At 38.3% G+C, this 17,965-nt stretch overlaps 1 protein-coding gene across 1 annotated transcript in view; it reads left to right on the top strand.

The window, feature by feature from the left end:
• Positions 1 to 891: 891 nt before the first annotated feature.
• Bnc2 (basonuclin zinc finger protein 2) overlaps positions 892 to 17,965 on the top strand; it is a 418,137-nt gene continuing 401,063 nt past the window's right edge. The window contains exon 1 of the mRNA XM_076845948.2: positions 892 to 990. Within this exon, the coding sequence (XP_076702063.1) occupies positions 988 to 990 (3 nt within the window). The 5' untranslated portion in view covers positions 892 to 987. The remainder of the gene's footprint in view (positions 991 to 17,965) is intronic.

Raw genomic sequence — 17,965 nt, forward strand, 5'->3', positions numbered from 1 at the left:
CTCTTCTCCCAGCACGTTCTTGTACTGAGTTTCTGTCCCCGGTTTTCCTCCGCTTCCCTGGCCTTCTTCCTAAAGGCGCGCGGAGGACCTGGACGGAGAGGGACAAGGGGAACTAGGGCAGCCGGGAAGCCGAAGGGAAAGGAGAGGCGGGGGCGCGCGGCGGTTGGGTAGAAGTAACTGGTCAAAGGGGACGAGGACCGGCGAGTGTCCGAAAAAGAAAGCGCCGCGGCGGTTTGCTGCAGTCGGAATAAAGTTCGCGCCCTTTCCTAGGCGTTTCGGAGCCTTGCCTTGTCTCCTCCCTCCTCCCCCTTTTGACAGCTGGGAGCTAGCGGCCACCTCTACCTCCACGCCCGCACCCCCCGGGGGGCGCCAAAGTTGTTTTTCCATCCCCGGAAAAAGCAAAGAAAAAAAAAAAGAAAGAAAGAAAAAAGTAACAGGGTGGTGTGGGAGGGAGGAATATACATCTCCTTCACGAAACCCCTAGAAAACTGAGGACAAACAACAACAAAACGAACCTTATACTTTGCAAAAAGGAAGCAACATTGTAGTCACGACAATTTTGCAGAGAGGAAAAACTTGTGGGGCTTGCAGAGCCGCGCTAGGTCACCTCGCCCGCTGGTCTCCCCCCACCCCTCCTCCCGCGAGCAGCCCCCTCCCGGGACAGTCCGTTCCTTTCTTTTTTTTTTTTTCTCGGCCCGAGGAGGAGCCGAGGGAAGTCAACAGGCTCGGACTTGGGGAGCGAGCGCGACCCTGGGCGCGTGTGTAAATCAGTCACCTGAGCGCAGAGGGGCCGCGGCGAGGGCGCGCGCGGGCGGCGGGCTGGGAGTGGCGGAGGCGGCGAGAGCGGCGGCCCGAAGGAAATCGGGAGGGGGAGGGAAAGAAAGGCCGAGACAGAAGGAGCGAGAGGCGGCCGAGGGGCTGGTCCAGGCACGGCCGCTAAGAGGAGACCAAGAGGCGGGGGCTGCACTTGACAACCAGCATGCCGAGATGGTAAGAAGTTTCCAGCCTCCTTTCCTTTTTATTCTAGACTTCGTAAGAAATGACCCGGGCGCCCGAGCGCCACCGGGACCACCCGGGGCCGTGTTTTCCTCCAGTCCAGCGGCGTGAGGTGGAGGGGGGCGCTGAGGAGTGCGGGTAGGAGAGAAAAGCCCTAGTCCAACCTGGCCCCTGCTGTGCTCCCAAATCCTCCACTAAACTTGGCCCCAAGTTTCCGAGGCGAGTTCCAGGTGGGAGGGTGTGAGTGCTTGTTGGGGGGCTGGTTAAGTTCGTCCCTCTCGCGGCTTCCGAGCGAAGGTGAGCAGCTGGCTAGCGGGAGGCTCTAGGGAGTTGGGGACCAGCTTGGGGGGACCGAGTAGAAAGGACGCGGGGGATGAATGGAGCGCTGGAAGAGCTCTGGGAGGAGGTGAAGCGCTTGGGACCCGCGATAACTTTTACAACTTGCCGGTGTGTGAGGGACCGGCGGCTGGGCGTGGGTGCCAGAGCGCGCTGGGCGCCGTGCCGCGCGGGCACAGCCACCAGCCCCGGCACGTTGGCTCATCCCCTCCCCTCTGCTTCGCGCTCGGAACCCTCCCTTTGTGAGGATGGTAGGAAATGCTCCTGCAGGTTTTATGAAGAACGTGCAAAACGCAGGGCAGCAAAATCAACCCTAGTTATGTTTTTCCAAAGTGCAATTCTAAAGAAGCCGACTTGTTTTACTTACATATTGGCTGGAGGGTGAGATTTGGGGCCCGGGGAGGGGGGCCGAACTTAAAAAAAAAAAAAAAAAGGTTCAAAACAAAACTAGGCGAAATCTCCTGTGAGGTGAGCTAAGTTCCGAGTGCAAGTGGTGGAAGAAATAGAATGGTATCACGAAGAGAGACTCCATCCTGCACAGCCCTTCTACACCAAGCGGCTTCTCTGTAGCGAGGAAGCGTGCAATTAGTTAGCCTGGTGATGAGCAGCTCTGTCCGCTTTCGGGGAAGTGATTTGGTAGAAATGGGGCTTGACCACTCCCTTCCTTTTAGTTTGCTTCCACCCAGCGTTGCTATTGTTACCCCCACTTGGGAATCTGATATGCTGTGTTCCGTGTGTAGATAGAATATATAAGAAAAAGGGTGATAGCGGGTTGGCATTTTTTTTCCTCTTCCCTTCCCCCTAATGTGACATCTCTTGTTTCAGTGATCAAAGTCACAACTGGAGTGTAGGAGATGCGACTGTCAAATGCAGGAACCAGGGGGAGGAAAAAAAAAAAAAAAAAAAAAAAAGCATGCGCCCAAGACTGTGGTTACAGTAACGCTGACAGAAATTAAAGTGGTTTTGAAAGCAGCGTGCGATTTATGATGGTTCCCATTTACCCTAGAGTCAAGCTGTTGTAAAACTGATGTACAAAAGACATCATAAAATAATCCTGTGTACCCAGGATTAAAGTGGCAGAAAGTGGCCTGTTTTATTATTATTTTTTTTATGTACTTCGTGGACAGTTGCAGTTGCAGGAACCTGTGTTTAAGTGAGGCATCAGGACAAAATATTAAATGTATCTGCTCAGAGCTAGAGAGATTCTCTTCTAACGGCATTTTACACAAGAACATCGTAAAAGCCAGTTGTAGATGTTAGTTTTCTTTTCCCCTAGCCAATATCACTATTTGTCTACACATCTTTTCCCATATACTAATCATTTTGAGCAGTGGCTAATCCCATTTGTCATCCAGTGTTTTTATATTCTGCAGTTTCAGATGTTACTGTGCACACACATATCCATGCATTGGGTGGAATTTATTTCTGGCACCATTACTTAGTGTGTCTGATCTGAAGATGTATGCGAGTAGTGAGACCCTGTACAAGTAAATAGAACTTCTTTTACCCTTTGGAATCACACACAAAAATCCCTTGTGAACCTTTAGAGGGTCCTGTGTTTTATATCATATTTGTAGCTGTTTCATTTAAACTGTTCAGTCTTAATGAAGTTCTTAGTTGTAGCTACTGGTCCTGTTCCCGGAGAGCAGTATATTCAAAATCCAGATTGCTAATCACTTTACCAAAGTCACAGGAATTTCTTCACCTGAGGGAAGTTAGCCTGAATGTGAACTTTTATTTAGTATATCATGTCAGAATGGTCTGAAATACTGCCCCCCACCCCTCATAATAGTAAGTTAGGTTCTGTGTTTATATGTAAAACTTTGAAGAATCAACATCATGTGATTTTAAAAATAAATATTAAGAAAATATTAATGGCAATAGTACATTCCTAATACCTGATTTTTTCCTTCTACCTGAGATGTAAGATATCTGTCAAGCAGGGATATGTGATTACAAAAAGAAGCAGACAAAAGCAGAGCTGACTCTTGCTATATTAAAATGTAAGTGTTACAGTTTGAATTTTCAAGTGAGAGTTTTTGAGTTCAGTGCTTTACATAACATTTTGTCCTAATCTTGCTTGCTGTCAGGGATGTTTCATGGTTGTGCAATTGCTGCAGTCAAGAATGCCAATTTGCATTCCAGGAGTGTCATTTGATTACTTTTATCTGCACAGCTCCACGACCGGCCCAGACCTCTCGTTTCATCTTGCCATGTCACGAGTCAATGCTGTGTCGTCTTTTCAAAAATCTGCCTGATTTAGACAAGAAAGAAAAGTACTTTCATGTTGCAGCCGCAGTCCCCTGCTAACTTGTCAGCAGCAGGATATGATTCACTTGGGCCCAGAAGAATGGAACAGAGAGGCGGGTTAGGCGGTTCAATAAAGCCCACGGACAGGTAGTGTGTGACATCCCCAGAGAGCCGCAGTTAATGAAGAACAGGTCTGCTTAGTTCTCCACACGCTGACCTGGTGCTGTCCCCACAGTTTTCTCATTTGATCTTTCCCAGCAAATTGATCTTTTCTTGTATTTTTTTGCCTTCCAAGTTAGTCCTTGTGGGACTGAAATTAGCAGAGCAACTTAAGTTGGATAATACAGCTGTTCAGAAAAGAAGAAATTGGACACTGGCGCAAAAAGGGGAGGGGGGTGGGGGTGGGGTAGAGGCAGCTATTCTTTTTGTTGTTGTTCCTGGGAATATTTCTTATTTTAAGGGAGTCCAAAATAGGTGATGACTTGAAGTTAGTGGTTTTCCTTTCCTTTAAATTTTAAAGTTGAATACTACTTTAAATATTCCTTAAGTGTTTATAAGATGGCCTCAGCGAGTATGAGTTTGATTTAGTATTGTTCATATTCACTTATTTGAAGTGATTTGCCAGTGGACTGTGTGGCTTTTATGGCTATTGTAAGATGGACTAAATATCAATGATATACTTCAACTATATTATTTATAGTCTTCTAAATAACTACATCCCCAAATATTCAATACTGAATTGCAGAAAAGATTAAACAATAAAAAAAGTCATTACCAGTGTGGTGTATAAATATTATGGTACATGAAAATGTTTTCTACAAATTACCATCAGAATCTTTGTTTTATATAAACTCCACAAATACACTCTTAATGTTTTTTTTTTGAGATTTTGTGTTTAAATGTACACTTTTAAATGAGACCAGATCACAAATTTGAATTTTTGTGGATGTTCACGTTATTTGCTTTTGAAATTAAGATTAATTTTGTACGAGATAGGTAAATCTAATTGGGAATGTATACATAGTTTGAGCAGGTTACATGGTAGAATTTAGTATCTAACATTTAGGTTGGAAGTGATTAATAGATTCTTAACTTGCTGCATACATAAGGAGCAGTACTTTCTGAATTCCTCCACAGATGGTCTCATTTACCATCTACATCCTGACAAGAAACAGAGTTGAAAACATTTCTTGTGGAAGGGGGGACAGCCTCCTCAAATCTTTCCTGTTGGATGGGAATTATATAGGATCATTGGTTAGTAAACTCCTCTCTGAAGAGCTAGAGGGAGCCTCATGATTTTATTAGATATACTTAAGGGTAAATAAAAAGCACTCTGGCAATCAGAATGTTGTACAGAAAGAGTAGGTAATGAATACTGGCTCAGAGTTTAGGCTTGGAGGTGCGGTTATTTTTTATATGTGTATTTTTAGCGGTGACAGAGCAACAGATCTTTCTATAAGAACAATTAAGGAATCAGTTAATCTTTCTAGGGTTCCACCTTTCATATCATTTGAAGATTAGGCAAATGTAATCAAATATATTTTATATGTTCTGGTTTGCCTAACTTTTGATTGTTGTTCTATCAACTGAAGGATTTACTCTCATGTTGGAAGAACAAAACCTTCAAAGTTCTATTAAAGTGACTTTCCACCAAATCACTGAGAGCAGAATATGTTACTTTTGTTTATTGGGGACAACTCCTTTTCTGTATGTGATGTGTTTGAAGTAGTTCTCTATATAGCTGCTATATTCTGGAGACAAAATTGTTCAAATAAGTGTTTCATGTCATGTGTAAAACTGATAAGTTAGGGATAAATAAGTAAGTTAAATTTAAAATATAGGACTTAAATTGTTTTAAATTCAGTACTTATTAATTCAATTTTACATTTATTTATCTTTCCATGAAAATGTGTGATGTTTATATTAGAGTCATTGATCATAATTGCTCTTTAATATGTATATATTAGTTTCTAAGAGCATTACTTTGGACAAATTTATTTATAATTTAAGTAAATAATATAATCCAGTGAAATAAACTACCCAGATTTGTCTTTTTAAAAAATCTTTTGCACAGTAGTTCTCATTATGTTGCTAGCCAATAAAAGTCTTTATTTGTTACTTATTAGAACCCTCAGTACACTCAAAAGTTCAGCTATAATTTAATTTAGCTGTTCAAAGAACTCCCCTTGTTTTAAAACATGTTCTCAGTATCCTTTTCCATTTGTGTGAACCTGTATTCTAACTTATGCATATTCATAAGAACGATATTACAGATACATCATTTTTCAAGTTTTTGCCACAGCAGAGACATAACCTTTTTTTTTTTCCTCTTTAAAAAAAATGACATGGAAATGTCAATTTTATTCCTTTTGTTTTATTTTCCCCTGGACATTCTACAGCATTTTTTTTTTTCTTGGTGATTTAAATTTTTTTTTGCTATAATAATTTAAAATGAGTTCCCCCAAGGAATACAACCTCTTAAGGTACAGTGAGAAGGGCAATGGCAATAAAAAACTGTCCAAAATTAAGAATTCGAGTTAAGGCCATTTTCCATTTGTAGTAACTTAAAATTGCAAAGAGTTTGCCTTATAGTTTACAAATTACTAGCATAGTAAGTTCAGTTTCCTTATAAGAACTACTGGGAAGTTTTGGAGAGTGGAATGACTTGAGAATTTTGGTTGTATTTGTAACAAATCACATTCATTATAAAGACTAGAACTCTAGTTATCAGGAATTCTTCCACAAGAAAGGCAGAATGTGGAACTTTTCTAAATGAGTCACTGCATATATATCTTAGCAGTGGGAATCTCATCAAGCCAGCCTTCTAGATACTGTATTTCATAGTTGTCAAAATGTACAGTATTGTCTTGGAACTTAAGGTTCATGAGTTCATAGTCTCTGCTTTTTTGTGTTTAGTACAAAGATGTAACAACCCACACAAAACATTTTTCTCTTATTATGACCTTACATTTGCCAAAGTGCCCCATGCTGAAATTCCTTTTCAGTATCTTTTTTTTTTTTTAGTCCAAAGCCAGACGTGTACCCAGACACAAAAGCCTCTGTGTATAGCAAGCTGTTTTAAATATTGTGGCTCGACGATGTGCTGTCCTTTCTCTGCTTGAGCCAAGGATCTCTGCTCAGTGTCTGTGGATTACCAAGCTCCTTCTTTATTGTACCTCTTGTCAGCTATTCCTATTCATTTAACCTTTCATTAGTGTCTGTGCAGCTTCACTGTCTGGAAAGGCAAGGAAAAACCGAAAGGCCCCACTGTCACAGTTATTAGATCTCTCGGTTACATCCCAGCAACCATAAAGAAGTAAGAATCGACACTATTGTCGCGCATGCTGCTGTCCTGGGGTGCAGCTCTTCTGTGCATGTCAAGGACATGTGCCACATGTTGATATGCATCCCAGGGATAAATGCACAACATGGGGGATAGGGCGACACTGGCAGTAACGAGCTTTGTAGGAGTTATTGCAAAGACCAACAGTTTGTGAAGGAATTTTGCTTAACAGGCCAAGGAGATAGACAGAGTTGAAGGTTGCCAAGATTTGCCTGTGCGGAGCTTGTCAGTCACATTGTTTTCATCTAAACTTCATTTGAGGGGAAAATTGAATAGGTTTGACAGCAATGAAAAGTATTATTTTCTTTTTTTTAAATTTTTCGGAGAACAAAAGCAATATCTCTGATGACTAGAATATTGTAACTATTTTTTGTATGGACTGAATCATGTCAACCCAGCCATGGTTCTGTTAGTAATTCTCATAATTTTTCATAACTTAAAAATAAAAGATATTTCATAGAGGTTGTATGTAGGTTTTAAAATCAGGGTACAAATAATATAGCCTATTAACTTTCCTATGTGACAGAGTCCCCATTTTTTATTTCCCTCCAGCAGAGCCTGGTGTTATCACTTGGCTCTTTATGAATGCATTTGCCTAGCTGCCTTGATATAAAGGAGAAAAGAGAGGACCATAGGATCATTTTTAAATCATAATAAATACAAGCATCTGCAGATTTGGGATTGGAAAATATTAAAACACCTTAGAAGATTTTAATAAAACTGTTTTTAAGAATTCTTAACACATTTCAATAGAAAATGGCAAATTATCCTACCTTCTCTCTTTACCTCAGAGTTTACTATTTTAACTAGGAAAATTTTTGTTACCAATGATGAACAAAATGTTTTTGCTTTCATAATGAATTATTTTTAAGTTTACCAGACTCTCTTGGGGGCTCTCTAATAACTTTTCAAGTATTTTAATGAGAATCCTGAGTGGTGGCATGTATCTGTAATCCCAGCTTCCACGGAAACTGAGGCAGTAGCATCCCTTGGGCCTAGGAGTTGGAGGCCAGACTATGGGCAACACAGTGAGACCTTTTCCCAAAACAACAACAACAAAAATATCTTAATAATATTACTAAACCCCTCTAATTATCTATAATTTTTATTTGACCCTAACATTTTTAGCCAAAGCTACTTTTTGCCTCTCCCACTCCTTGCCCACCCCCGTGGTGCTGGAGATGGAACCCAGAGCCTCATGAAAGCTAAGTCAGCACTCCACCCCTGAGCTACCTCCCCAGTTCAAGGCTCACTTTTTAATAGTCGTACCTGAAACAGTCTGTACTAAGCTATCCTGGTGTCTTGTGAAAGTATTCTAGGGCTGTTATCTTTGTTTCAGGGAAGAGAGATGAGCTATTTTTCATACCCCTTCCTGGAGGTCGGATGCGTCCTTCCAGGCAAACGTCTTCAGTAATGACAGCTAAGTGCCCAGAAAGCCTAGGGCCATGTCCCCTTCTGTTGGCCTGTGGGGTGAAGTACTATGTGTATTATACTCAAATGAATATTCCCTGATCATCTTTCCCACACATAAGGCAAGAATATCTTAACCTTCCTCCTTCTGGTAGTCCAGTTTCCATTCATTATTGTTTGTGTGGTGATAAGAGAAGAGGAAAAGGGGAACTTATGAAACTGAAAGTTATCATTTTAACCTCTCCAATCCCCCAAAACTCTCAAAATCTAGGAGAAAATATGTGGTAATTAAAGAAAAAGGAACACATGCTAGGAGTGCTCCTTAGTGGTATCCTGTGCCTATTCCTTATCTACTTAGGATCTCTGTGCAGCTGACTGTGCAGGCTTGCTCAGGTGTGAGAGCAGCCTAGGATGGGGTGATCACACATGCCCCCATTTTATCCCATTACATTTGAGATCTTCCATTCACTCAATGGCAAAACAATTGAATTTGGTAAGTCCTAAGTTTCTTTTCAATTGGGGCATTTTATATTTAATGTGGTAGGACTAAATAATCATAGCAATTTAAAATTTTTACTTTAGATGTAATTCATCTAGAAAGTGTATATTAATAAAATTCTGTTGGATGGCTATACCACTCATTTATTCATCAATGGATGAGCATTTTGGGTCATTTCCAGTGTTTGGCTGTTCTGAGTAATGCTGCTGTGACCATTTATGTGCAAGGTTTTTGTAGACATGTGTTTTCCATTCTCTTGGATGTAGATCTACAGAATGGAATCGCTGGGTCATATTGCAACTGTGTTTTGATTTTTGAGGGTCTGCCAAATTGTTTTCCAATGCAACTGCAGCATTTTCGATTACCACCAATAGTTTGAGTCTTCGAGTTGCTGTACATATTCTCCAACACTTGTTAGTATCTGTCTTTTTATTTTAATCATCTTGGAGCTGTGGAGTAGTGTCTTCTTGTGGTTTTGATTTGCATTTCCTGATGGCTAGTGAGGCTGAACATTTTTTTCAAATGCTTACTGGCCATTTGTATATCTTTTCTGTGACTTTTTCATTAGGGTTATATTTTAATTGTAAGACTTTTGATAACAGTTCTTTAGGATGTAAGGTTTGTACACACTTTCTCCCTTTCGGTGGGTTGGCTTTTTATTTTTTTGATGGTGTTATTAGAATTGCAGAGTTTTAAATTTTGACGTCTAGCTTTCCTATTTTCTTTCATTGTTCTTACTTTAGATATGCTAGCTAAGAATTGTCTAACTCAAGGTTATGAAGTGTAGACTTGTGTTTTCTGCTAAGTATCTTACAGTTTGAGCTTCTTCAGGGCAGATTTAGGTTAGTTTTTATATTTAGTGTGAAGTAGGACCCAACTTCATTCTTTGGAGTGTGGGTGTCTTTTACAGCACCATTTGTTGAAAAGGTGATTCTTTTTGTAGTACTAGATACTTGGGAGGCTGAGGCAGTAGGATTGCAAGTTCAAGGCTAGTCTAGGCAACTTAGTGAGACCCTGTCTCTAAATAAAAAGGATGTAGCTCAGTGGTACAGCACCCCTGAGTTCCATCCCCTAGTACCATTTTTTTTTTTTTTTTTTTTTTTTTAAGAAATAAAATAAAAAGGGCTGGAGATGTGGTTTGGTGGTAGAGTGCCCTCCCTCTAGTACAAATAATCCCCAGTACTGAAAAAAAATTTGTTTCCACATGGAATTTGTCATATACCTTGTTGAAAATTAATTTTGACTGCAGACGTTAGGTTTATTTCCGGAATTTCCACACAATTTCATTGATCTGTGTATATATCCTTGTTTCAGTACCACATTGTCTTGATTAGTATATTAAGTTTTACAATTAGAAGTGTGAGTCTTCTAACTTTTTACAAAATTATTTTAACTATTCTTGATTCCCTGGAAGTTTACTGAACAATTTTTGACTGTCATAAAGATAACATAAAATTTACCCTCTTAATAATTTTTTAACATACAGTATAATAGTATTAACTCCAAATTATTGTGCAACAGATCTCTAGAATATTTGTATTTTGCAAATGCTAAAATTTTGTGGCCCTTGTACAATAACAGCAGCTCCCTTTTCCTCTGTTCTCCATGCTCCTGGCAACCAGTATTCTATTTTCTGTTTCTAAGCATTTGGCTACTTCAAATACCTCATATAAGTGGAATCATAAAGTAATTATGTGTGTGCATGTGCACACGTGCGTGAAGGCTTATTTTGCTTAGCAAAATATCCTGAAGGCTCATCCTCGTTGTAACATGACAGAATTTTCTTTTATAAAGCAGAATAATATTCCACACACACACACCAACACACAACTTTTCTTTATGTGTTCATCTGGAGATGGTCATTTAGCTTGCTTCTACCTCTTGGCTACTGTTATAGACACTGCTGTAAACATAGGCATATAAATCTCTTTTCTGTGTATCTTGCTTTAAATTCTTTGGGATAAATAAATACCTCCAAGTGGAATTGCTGGATCACGTGGTAGTCTGCTATTTAATGTTTTAAGGAACCTCCATTCTGTTTTCCATAATAGCTTTATCATTTACACTACTTCCAGTGGTGCTCAAGGGCTCCAGTTTCTCCACATCCTAACATGTGTCTTTTGATAGTGGCAGTTCTAACAGGTGTGAGATGACCTCTCTTGTGGTTTTGATTTATATTTCCTTGAAAATTAGTGTTGCTGAGTATCTTTTCATATGGTCTTTGGCCACTCAAGTATCTTTGGAAAAATACCTATGCAAGTCCTTTGTCTTTTTTTTTTTTTTTTTTTTTTTGAGGCAGCTTTATCACCTAGGTTAGCCTTAAATGGTCCTCCTGCCTTGGCCTCCTGATTAGCTGAGACTACAGGCATATATCACCACTTGCAGCATTTTGTCTATCTTTTTTAAAATTGATTTATTATTTATTTTTAGTTGTAGATGGACACAATACCTTTATTTTATTTATTCCTTTTTATGTGTGCTAAGGATAGAACCCAGTACCTCACACATGTTAGGCAAGCACTCTATCACTGAGCTACAACCCCAGCCCTTTTTGTTCATCTTTTAACAAGTGTGTGTGTGTGTGTGTGTGTGTGTGTGTGTGTGTGTGTTGAGTTGTAGGAGTTTCTTATAAATTCTGGATATTAATCTCTTATCAGAAATGTTAGGTGACAGATATTTTCTCCCATTCTGTAGATAGATCTCTGTCTTTTATTGCTTACTTCCATTGCTTTTGTCATGCAGAAGTTTTTAAGTTTGATGTAGTTTCATATGTGTATTCTTACTTTCCTTGTTGTTTGCAATTTATACTTAAATGTCAAATTTATCTGGTCTTCAGCAGAGTAAAGACTACGTTAAGAAAGCACAATCTACTGTTTGGGTAAAAACTCTTGGTGGTACTCCAGGGGACAAGAAATATGTCATTCAGTAGCCAAAAGATGATAGCTCCTAGTTCCCTGTGAAACAACCAGGTTTTACTTTGATGTTTCTTAATTATCATTGAGTTTAAAAGCATTCTAGGTGTTCTGTATGATAACAGACATACTGCATGCCCTGGAGGTGGAATTAAGCGCGTAGAAATAATTGTTTTTGGTTTTATAAATACCTCAAAAGGAAAGGGGGGAAAAAACCATTATTGAGAAAATTTGTCTTCCTAGACATCCCGTCATGACTAGAAAAACACCAACAGAGATAAAACTAAAAATTATTGTATGATCTCCAAACCCAAAATAACCTGTCCAGTGAAGTTTTAAATAAATAACTACATTCATATCTGGCACGACATGTTTTGAAAGAGCTCATTTTGTAATCTATTTGGTAAATTTTTAAGATATTACATCATTGAATTAGAGAAATTGAAGAGCAAGTGAAAGGTAACTTAATTTGGAGGAAGCTATGTTGTACTATTGTTGAATTAAAAGAAATATTTGTTCTTGTAAAATTCCAGTTTTCTTCTTATTCATTTTAATCAAGACCTAAGTTTATTTCCATCTAAGTAATTGCTTTTCTAGTATTCTGATGGGCCATTCAGGTCTTAATTGCATTGTCTGTTTTTGACCTTGTGACAGTTATTTTAGACAAAAGTTTCACTGTTTGGCATGAGCTATTAATTAGATGGCTAAGTGATTAAATTTATGTATGGAGAGTATGTATTTTTTTCCTCACAAATATTTAAATTTGTTCACAGTAACTAGCCAATTTAAAACATCTCATGACATATTTTGAGGATTTACTTTTTTTTTTACTTTTGAATATTCTATAAAACATTTAAATCATTTATAAAATCTGATAGGACAAAATTTATAGTTACCATACACAAGATTTTTGGGTATATATAAATTTTATTATACCATATGACATATTTATACCTGTTAAACAAAATATGAATATTTTGTTATTTTTAGCATGTTTTGACATGTACATATATGTATGTGGACTGACTAAATAATGTGTAGCTAGTGATATCTTATTTGGTTTGGGGCATAAGTAATATAATTAAAACCATACAGCCACACAAAGGCCATTCAGTTCTCCATCCTGTGGTATCTAATCTCCTTGTAATACACATTTCATTATCTAGTGGATTAGGGAAGTTCCTTCTTTCAACACTTCTCCTAACAGGTATGTTTCTGGAAGTACAATGTGATGGTTCAGATTTTTTTTTTTTTCTCATTGAAAGTGGTGATTGGGAAAAAACACTTTTTTGAATTTTTAAAAATATAAATGGACACAATACCTTTATTTTATTTGCTTATTTTTTATGTGGTGCTGAGGATCGAATGCACTGCCTCACATGTGCACTACTGAGCCACAACCCCAGTCCTTGAATTGGTTTTTGATAGACACATATTTTTGCTTCAAAGGGCATTAACTCTAAATGACAGTAAAAAGTAGAGACTTTCTAAGACTCAAATTCTGCCAGGTCTTGAGCCAGGTTTTTCACGGTACTAGATGTCCTTTGCTAGAAGTAGTTTCACATAAAGGACTTACGTACGTCTGTACACAGGTCAGTGCAGCTTCACTTGTGTGTAGAGACAGCAGCCAGTCAATGACACCACATTTTTGTGTACCTAGATGACTGTAATTAGATCTAATGAAGTCAGTGTATAATGAATATGTGTCAAGAGTGTCCATGAGATGCCTGGTGTGGTGGCATGTGCCTGTAGTCCCAGCTACTTGGGAGACTGAGATGGAAGGATCACTTGAGCCTGGGAGTTCCAAGATCAGCCTGCAGGCAACATAGAGAGACCCTGTCTTAAAAAAAAAAAAAAAAAAAAAAAGCCTCTGTGAGAAACAGGTCGTGGGGGAGAGTAGGAAGCAGAATTGCAGGGTTTACTGAATTTTGAGGGTGGGGGAGGCAAGAGTTTAACACTGATGTGCTCTCACACAGCAGTAAGTAATAGCTGTACATGCTTTTTGTAGTTTTGGTATATTTGTGCATGCCATAGATGAATAGTGAGTGTATCATCCAATGTTTATTAGTATTATTATCAAATGGTACTTCTGAAATACAGATATATCAATATTATAAGTCTCACAACAAGCAAGTAAATGTTTGCTTACCATATATAAAATAACATTGCAGATTTACATGAGACAACATTCGGCTATGGTGTACTGATTTGGTAAAAATAAGAGATAATTTCAAAATTGTTAGGTTTTTGTGTTCTAGTTGTATATTGAGATAGGCATAGGAGTTTGAGAGTTGCTTCATTTTTCAAAGTGTAACACAGTTTTAGTTATTTAATTATTTGTTGAATGTAACAATTCAACAAGCACTTGAGTTTCTATGGTATATGTGATACTCTATTAGGTGCTATGGATATTACAGGTGAAGTCAAAGCTATAAAACTAATAAGGAAAAAAAATTCATTGGCAGGAGGGTATTCATTATTTTAAAAGAATAACCACGTTTGCCAACTACCCCTGGTCTTCATATGCTTAGAAACATAATGTTATCATCATCCCTTTGAAAGAGATGTCCATTAGGGGCTCACTTTGTTCACTGAGTTTAGGGGGAGAGATTGCACACACATGTACAGGTGTCATGAGAACAGGTATGTATCTGTGTACCAGATGAGGGGCATATTCATGTATGCAGATTGGCATGATTAGCCCAATCTCTGCAGCCAAATTTAAGCAGGGATTCAAATTATAAGCCAAATGTGGCTTATTACTTTATGAGCTTGGAATTCATGCAGAGAATATTGAGGTTGGGCATGGGGAGACTTGAGAGCTTCCTGTCCCCGTAGGAAGCTTTCCGTGGCCTCTCTTGCTTCCAGTGCATACTTGGGACTCCTCTTGTGCTGTGCTTCCCAAGCGTTAACAGCATTTACTCTTCTTTATTTTTTTTTCTCCTTCCCATTCCCCTTTCCGATGAATTCCTTTTTCTTTAGATATGTTAATATTCTCAAACAGATATTAGTCAACTGTCCTGGGAGCTACTTGTTAAGGTGACTTTGCATCTGTTAGGTTTTTTTATGGATGTAATGCAGATGGTAGCCTCATTTCACTCATTTTAAATTTCTTGAGGATACTTCATGCTAGTACCTTGCATGTAACGTGGTGTGTGTATGGGCAGGTGAAAGCAGCGGGATAAAACAATAGTTTCCTGGAGAGAAAGGGTTGAATATAATTAAAAAAGAAAAAAAAAATAAGAACACCTTTGAATCTAGCTGTTAAATACCTTGTATAGGAAGTTTCTATTATTCAGTACCTTGTAGCTAAATATCCTAATCTGAGATTGGTTTTATATATAGGTGGAATAAATAAATTGCTTTAGAATTCAGAGAAGCAGTGTTATATTTAATCCCTGCATGTGTTTTTTGTGTGACAGAAAAGTTCTTAAGATACTTTTCAGCCACTCTTTTCTTTTATAAAACTAGGGTCAAAATTATTATTAAGGATTATTAATAATGCTTCACATTGTGTTAATATTTCAACATCTATTTAGTGTAGTGCTTTAGGAGTGCCAAAAAGAATCAAAAAGTTAAAATTACCCTTAACTTCACATTAGTTGATTCCAGCAACTTCCAATTAGATATATTTTTAAAATTTTCAGTCTTTTAAAATATTTTAAAATCAAGAACAATCTGTTGTGAGACAAGAGGTAAAAAGACACTGAACTTGATAATTGGCAGAAAGACGGAAGTTGGTGGAGCCACTTGTTTTCATGGTTTCCTTAGGTTTAGTCCGACTTTTAACTTTATTTCCATATTTTCAGTTAGTCGAAGTACAAATGTATTACGTGAGAATTTCATTGCTTAAACCTATAGTGTTTAATACATTACCGATTTTAAGTTTGAAAAGGTGTCCAAATGGAAAATAAAAGTAAAGGGATGGAGAGAGCAGAGAAACCACACAAGAAATGTGGAGCACTGATGAAAATAAAAGAAATCGAAGTTACATTGAGGGGCTGAGATGTAGCTCAGTGATTGAGAAGGATGCTTAGCACTTAGCATGGACCAGCCATTGTGTTCAGCACCAAAAAAAAAAAAAAAAAAAAAAGGAATCCAAGAACCTGTTCAAATGAGTGTCATTAGATTTATTTTTAGGTGTTTCCCCAAAGCTCATTTTTTCAGGCTCTTTTTAACTCTGTGTCCTCTTTTACCCTGCATCTACTGTGCATATCCTGTTATATCTGCCTTCCAGATCCACCCACTTAGTAACATAGCCGTCCATCCTCACCCTGCTCCCAAACACCGTTACCTGCAACACTGTAGTATCTTCTCACTGGCTTGGTCTTCCAATCTGGCCTCTCTTCACCCCTGGCACCGAATCCTCTCCAAGGAAGGATCACTTATTTATCTCAGCACCTTCAATAGAACCCAAACTCCTTGCCCTAACCAGGGAGAACATGTTATATATAACGGCCTTTCCAACAGCTTTTCCTACCACTGCTCCTTCTGCCAAGCATGTATCTACCCCAGCCCTTTGCACGCGGTTTTCCTCTGCCAACCATGCTCTTCTTCCACACTTTCTCTTGGCTCCTACCTTCAGTTTCATTCTGGGCTTCTCTCCATTGTCATCTCTTCAGAGAGACCTTCCTGATAAATTTCCCTGTAGTGTCCCAAGCTCTGGGTTTTTATGACTTCTTAACCTGTTTTTTTTTTTTTTTCCCCTCTTTGTAGCATTTAAAATACCACTGTTTACAAATATATTTAACTTTTTTGTTTGTGTATAGTTGTTATTTGTGCCTCCCCCACCCCAGGAGGCATGCCTGTAAAAACAGGGACCTTTGTCTTATTAACTGTAGAATATCCTCTATCTAAAGCAGTGTTGGCTTTAGATAGGGTACACCTGGCAGATATTTATTGAATAAATGGAGAGTGTACTCACATATATATGATTGTCCTTGTGATTTTGAACTGATTCTTCATCAGCGTTTATCAGGTCTTAGTTATTTGATATTTATTTATAGTATCTGCTGCTGCACTTTTCTGAACTGCTTATACCTAGCTCAGTTGGAAGAGTGGTTTCCAGGAAAATGTAAACACTCTATAGGGTGTACAGAAATCATTCTATAATATGTAGGGAAATATATTAGAAATTTTATTTCACTCATTTTACATTTGTGTTTTTTTTTTTTTTTTTTAAAGAGAGAGTGGGAGGGGGGAGAGAGAGAGAGAGAGAGAGAGAGAGAGAGAGAGAGAGAGAGAGAGAATTTTTTTTTAATATTTATTTATTTTTTTTTAGTTCTCGGCAGACACAACATCTTTGTTTTGTATGTGGTGCTGAGGTGCTGAGGATGGAACCCGGGCCGCACGCACGCCAGGCGAGCGCGCTACCGCTTGAGCCACATCCCCAGCCCCTACATTTGTGTTTTATAGTGTGAATGATATAGTTTATGTATTGGGGAGCATCATGCTGTCATAAAGACAGACTGGATTGAAAATGATTGGGTGAAGATAGCTGATTTTTGTTTAGAGCAAAATGCATGATGCATGTCTGTAGTCAGGCTATTTTTTTTTCCTCCCCCTTTTTCAGGGCTGAGAATTGAATCTAGGGCCTCCCACATTCTAAGCAAATGTTCTACCACTTGAGCTACAACCTCAGTTTGGTGGTTTTTTGTTTGTTTGTTTTGGTTTTGGTATTGGGAATTGCACTCAGATGTGCTTAACCACTAGGCCATATCTCCAGTCCTTTTTAGTATTTAGAGAGAGGGTCTTGCTAAGTTACTGAGGCTATTTTGAACTTGTGATCCTCTTGTCTCGGCCTCCTACACCGCTAGGATTACAGATGTGTACAACCACACCCAGCTCCTAGTTTATAGACTCTTTAATGAAGTTCAGTTGTGTTTTTTTTTTTTTTTTTTTTTTTGTGTGTGTGTATGTGTGTTTCCATGACTTAAGTTTCAAAAACAACTTTATTGAGATAAAATTCGCACTCCATACAGTTCGCTGCTATCACTAAGATTTACACAACCATTTTATTGTTATAACATATGCAATTTCGAAGACACTATTATAAGTAAATAAAGATATGAAATACTTGGAATTTGGAAAGAAGTTTAGTTATATACTAATTTGAAATACTTTCTTAAATGAAGTTTTATAACATTTGAAGAATTTTTTAAGATGTTTGACAAGATTTATAAACTTGAATGTAGTATCTTAAATAATTAATATACTAAT

Source organism: Callospermophilus lateralis, chromosome 2 (assembly GCF_048772815.1).
Source record: "Callospermophilus lateralis isolate mCalLat2 chromosome 2, mCalLat2.hap1, whole genome shotgun sequence".
NCBI lineage: Eukaryota > Metazoa > Chordata > Mammalia > Rodentia > Sciuridae > Callospermophilus > Callospermophilus lateralis.